General features: G+C 28.0%; 1 protein-coding gene across 1 annotated transcript; it reads left to right on the top strand.

Annotated features, from left to right (window-relative positions):
* Nucleotides 1-1432: 1432 nt before the first annotated feature.
* Nucleotides 1433-3202, top strand: LOC141704641 (cyclin-D2-1-like). The gene is made up of 6 exons (XM_074507847.1): nucleotides 1433-1600; nucleotides 1989-2075; nucleotides 2185-2283; nucleotides 2446-2665; nucleotides 2763-2884; nucleotides 2972-3202. Exons 1-6 carry the CDS (start codon nucleotides 1433-1435, stop codon nucleotides 3200-3202), a joined length of 927 nt encoding a protein of 308 aa, XP_074363948.1.
* Nucleotides 3203-5766: the final 2564 nt, after the last annotated feature.

Here is a 5766-nt window from a genome sequence, read left to right as displayed (position 1 = left end):
ATAAGTGATTTTGTTAATTTAACTATTTTGTTGGAAAATTACCACCACTAATAGATGTATGACATATTTTGATCAGTTTTTTAAAAATATTGTTTAAATTTAAAATTAAAGAGTAATGTTTATAACAGTCTTGGCATACTTTCTTCACAATTATAAATTAATTTTTAAAACTATTGTAAAAAATAAAAAACATATTTCTAATTTTTTATAATATATTAAAACTTTTAAGTTCTATATAAGACTTTATTCAAATTTTACAGACTTTATTCATAACTTATGATTTTCCGAGTTTTGAAAGTATTTTTTTTAAGAAAAACAAATAAAATTTGAAGTAGATGGACATCGCTGACTAAGATTCTGATTTTTTTAAATCAAGGTTAAATTCGAGCTTTTATGGTTTCATTTATGTGATTAGGATTTTATTAATAAATACGTCGTGTCTATGTTACTACAAGTTGAGCCGAATTTTTTCTCGGTCACACTTTTTCTCAGTTGAATTAAACATATCTTTTGAATTCTTTACATTTTTAGCACGAATTACTATATTTAGTATTTAAAATTACATTTATTGTTGGAATGCGATATTAGGTAAATTATTTTAATATTTTGCACGCGAAAATTTCAAACTAACGAATAATTGGTTTAATTTTATTTATACAAGAGTGTTGAATTATCGATATTTATACCCTAGATCCGCATGGGCCAAATCTTAAAGTGAGAGATCAAAAATTAAAAAAAAAATATTAAACTTCAAAAAGCAAATATGAATATTTCAAAAAAAAAATATGAATACGAGATACGTTGTTTTTTTCATTAATTGTTAAGTAAATGACAAAAAAGTAGGTTCGATCTAAAAAGTGTTTGTCATAATTATATGAAAATGTAATTAAATTCATCGTTGAATTTGCTCGTAGTGAAAGTCAAATTATATACCTTTTTCGAAAATCTTTTTACTGATAAACTATGAAAATTAACCGAAATATTTCTTTAGGAAAAAATTATACACAATCATCAGTATATGTTATTATTATTGGTATAAATTAAACTTGACTTAATTTTCTTCCTTTTTAATAAAAAAGATTAAATATATGTTGTTTTATTTTTCTTCAAAAAATAAAACATATTCAATCTTTTTTTAGAAAATTAAAATATATGTATCAAAAGAATATATTTATAGGATTAAAGTAATATCTCATATATTTATAACAAAAAAAAATAGTATCACAGATATTTTTCTTTTCAGCCGTTTTTTATCAAAATGCACTAGTACACAGGTCTCACTTGGACCCTCACCCTACCACAATACCTATATATACCCCAGCTCACTTCTCTATCTCTAGGAGCTCATTTAATTTCTTTCTGTATCATCAGCTCTTTAATCATTCATTCTTTATTTTAATTGTTTTAAAAATCTCCTTTGTTGTTTGTTTTAATGGCAGCCTCAGACCCTTTTAGTCTTGAAAACCTGCTTTGTACTGATAGTCTGCATTTTGATGACCTTGAGGCCATTGATGATCTTAACCATCTTATAGATTCTAATAATCTCGTGGACAATGGATCAGAGCCGTTAATTGGTCTTATTCCAATGCAGAGTGATCAAGTTGTGTGTTCTTTGTTTGACAAAGAAAAAGATTTTCTCCCAGCTAGTGATTATTTAGAAAGATTGGCTAATGAGGAACTTGAATTATGTGATATTAGAAGAAGCTGTTGATTGGATGTATAAGGTTGTCTTTGTGTCTTTCTTGAGTTTTGTTGTTTTTTTAAATTGAGTAAAGGACATTCTTCGATTTTTGTTAAATTTTTTGTGTTTGAGAGAAAAAAGTGGTGGATTTTATACCCCTTTAGTCACCATTGTTGTTTGATAAATGCATTACATGAATTTATAATCTTTATTGCATTTTTTGCTTATGCCCTTGTGAATGATGCCTAATTAGAAGTGATGCCAATGTGGAATTTCTGATTCGGGTTTTTGTGTTTTTTATTAATAGGCTCATGGGCATTTTTGTTCTGGAGCGCCGACTATTTGCTTAGCGATTAATTACTTGAATCGCTATCTTTCTGTTTATGAACATCTAGTAAGTCTATGAAATTAATTAAAGTCAATGCTTTTAGCGTAATTTAGTTTTTCTGTGTGTATTAACATGCTAAATTGCTAATTGTCTCTTCTTTATATGCATTGCATAGGTTGAAAAATTTTGGAGTGTTCAATTGGTAGCTGTGGCCTGCTTATTGTTAGCAGCAAAATTGGAAGATGTTGGAGTGCCATCTACTGTTGATTTGCAGGCAAGCGAAATTCTTCTAAAGATTATGACATGCCTGTATCGTGTGTGCATGTGATGTTTATGCTAGCTGTGGCCTGTGTGACATACTCTGCTTTAATTTAATGATCAAAGCTTGGTCCGAATCTTTGATAGTTATAAGAAGATGTCATTTTTTTTAATTCAGGTGGCAGATCCTAGCTTTATTTTTGAATATCAGTCATTAAAATCGATGGAGCTTAATGTGTTGGCCAGCTTGAAATGGAGGATGTATGCTTGTACTCCGTTTTCGTATATAGATTTCTTCATTAGAAAGCTCAAAAGTGAAGATATGATTCCATCAGAGTCTCTGATGTATGGATCATTGATCTATAAATCATGCCAGTTCATAGTGAACACAATGAAAGGTCTCACAGTTAAAATATTAAAATAAAGTTTCTTAACTGATTTTGGTACTATGATGTTCCAAGTGTTTGATACAGATTTTGGTGGAATAAAATGCAGGTGTTGATTTCCTAGAATTTAGGCCCTCGGAAATCTCAGCTGCTGTTGCAATCTGTGTTACGAGAGAAACACAGGAATCAGAGATTGACAAGGCAATATCTGGTGTCATGCATTTTGAGAAGGTAAACAATTGCGGTGTCCACTGTAATAAAAGACAGGACAAACCTTCTTGTATTTTTCTTAAACATATGATTTGTTGGACTTTGCAGGATAGGCTGCTGAAGTGTGTTCAAATGATTGAAGATTTGACAGAGATAGCAGCGAGTACTGATCTACCTGATGGTACTGTATCAGTAGCAGCTCGAGCAGGGTCCGGGAGTCCTGTTGGGGTGTTGGATGCAGCATTCTTGAGCTATAGAATCTACGGGAGAACAGTTGTTTCAGATCCTAGTTCATCAAACGCTGCTAATCAAGATCCGAAAAGGAGAAGGCTTGATTGATCATTTCAAGAGATCAAGTCATTTAATATGGACCTCTGATGCATTACTCAAGTCCCAACAGTTTCGATTGAATCGTGGTTTTGGTGTGGCTGGCTTCATGCAAGTGCCCGCATAGAAATATATAAACACAGATGACAGAATAGGAGTTACATGTTAGGATATGAATAGGATTGTTAGTTATTCTTTTTATTTCTTAGTTGTGATTCAGACAATTGTTTTAATGTTTTACGGAAGCATTTTGCTATAAACTGAGTGGTCTTTTGAATATTACTTCTATTTGATCTATAAGATACTGGAAGTTATATTTAGTTTTTAAGATACTAAAAGTTATGAAAAAAATTATTTCATATAGATTGTGTTATTCAAACCATATTTTGGAATATATATCAAAATTTAAAATAATTAACCCTTTTGAAGCTTACATTGTTGTGTTAGATCAAAAAATTCTTTCTTAACCTAACATAAAAGAAAATATTGGAATCCGAATCTAGATATCATTAATATTTTTAGATAATATTATAATTCGTTTTCTAAATAAATATTTATATTTATTATTAAATTTACTTATATTTTTTGAATAAAGAGCAGATATTAGTATTTCAAATTTTTTGAAATTAAATTAAATAATTAATTTACTTATGCACTCCTCTTCCGAAAAATTCACTTCAACGTATTTTTTGAAGTATAAATTTTTTATCTTAAAATTTAAATTTATATAAATAGTCCTTGAAATAGAAAAACAATTAAAACATATTAATATAATTTTTTCATAACAAAAATATTTTAAACAATTAAACTAAATACCATGATTTTAAATTTTATACATATATATATATTATCATATATGTTCAATTTTGTATTGAGATATTACTAGACATTGATATTTGTATTCTATTTTTAAAATACATATGAATATTATTCAAAAATGAGAATAGGAATATTAAACAGATATTAAATATTTCATTGCACAGAAATGCACAAAAAATTCTATTAATTTCTTTCGAAAGTTATTGAAACGAGTATTTTTGAAAATTGAACCTGTATAGGCCAGTTTTCTCAAAATATGAGCCCACGCGTGACCTGAAACATATTTCTTCCATTATATATATATATATATATATATATATATATATATATATATCCCTCTCATTTGTTTAAACATTCTTTTGTTGGATGTCATTTACAATTGTTTATATTTCAAAAAAATTCAAAAATAATAAAAAATTTATAGTATGAAAGGTAACCACATACACTACTTCTCTCACTATAGCGACTTTATACATATAATATTAATCGGTCTCCCTGCTTTACTCACTTTTTAAACTTTCATCCACTACTTTATTGATATATGTTAGTGGCTTACATATCGGAAAATAATAAATATTTTAAATTGTAAGAGATTGTATTTTGGACACTACAAATTATATTTCGAAGAGTAGAAAGAAATAGGCTAAATATCAGGAAAAAAAAGATATTCTTTTATTTTTTTTTTATTTAACAATTTCCAAGAAAAACTCGTACAAACATATATATCTTATAAAAATAATTATTAACTTTCAACTCTAACAATTGTTATTAAGAATGAATTTAATATAGAAAAAATCAGATCTTGTCAGGATTTTTTAAAAAGCCTAGAATTTAATCTAGGCCGAAAGCTTTTATTCTGATTTTTTAAAATCTGGGTTTTTCTAACTCTGAAATTTTTATCTGAATTTTTCGGGTTCGAGCATGACCGAATTTTCAAGAATTAAAAATGACTCGTTTAACGCTTGTGGGGCCGAGTTTTTTTCCGGATCAGAATTTTTCCGGATCTGATCGGATCGAATTTTGGGTTTCGGACATTTTAAAATCTTTACCGTGAGCTTATTTTTAAAATTGTTTGCCATGATTGGTAGGACTAAAATCTTTTATAGTTAAAATTTTTAAAGGTAAGTACATAATTAAATAATTTTTCGTGAAATGATGTCAAATTTCGATATATTTAAAAGAATTGGTAAGTTCACAAACTCAACAAAAAAGAATCGATAAACTAGTTCAATTTAACTCGTTTATTAAATAAAGTTGAATGAAACATAATTTTTGAGATTGATAATTTTAACTCCGATTAACCCACCAACAAGAAAAAGTTTCACCATATTCGATAATGCAAAACCAAACTCTGATACTTGCAACCGTTTGAGTGATGATGTCAAAAAGAGTTTGAAATTGGATATTTTTAAGTTTAAATTAAGCAAGCTCAAATTTTTGAAATACTTATTTAGTCGAAACACTTGTTTAACAGACGGGTAGAGTTAAGTTTACTTCTGAGTTAAACAAGCCAAGTTTCTCGTGAACTAAATAATTATAAAACTTAACTAAAATTCAGTTTATAAATAATAATAAAAAATTCGGAAAAAAAATTCATCTATTAATTTTACATGAATTTGAGTTCGAGTTAGAATCGAGCCGAGTTCTCAAATTCGAGTCGAGTTCTAGTCACACTTGGTATGCACTCATTGTGACTCATTTTAACTAAATAAATGTAAATGTATAGACCGACTTGTATAGAAGTTCGAGTCAAGTTG

The sequence above is a fragment of the Apium graveolens genome, unplaced genomic scaffold (assembly GCF_009905375.1).
Source record: "Apium graveolens cultivar Ventura unplaced genomic scaffold, ASM990537v1 ctg8071, whole genome shotgun sequence".
NCBI lineage: Eukaryota > Viridiplantae > Streptophyta > Magnoliopsida > Apiales > Apiaceae > Apium > Apium graveolens.
The sequence above is the reverse complement of the archived record's forward strand: the minus strand, read 5'-3'. Positions and strand labels throughout refer to the sequence as shown.

Coding starts and splice junctions, on each gene's coding strand:
- LOC141704641 (XM_074507847.1), top strand. CDS start 1,433: ATGGCAGCCTCAGACCCTTTTAGTCTTGAAAACCTGCTTTGTACTGAT. Junction 2,284..2,445: donor CATCTACTGTTGATTTGCAG/GCAAGCGAAATT, acceptor TTTTTAATTCAG/GTGGCAGATCCTAGCTTTAT. Junction 2,885..2,971: donor GTGTCATGCATTTTGAGAAG/GTAAACAATTGC, acceptor TGGACTTTGCAG/GATAGGCTGCTGAAGTGTGT.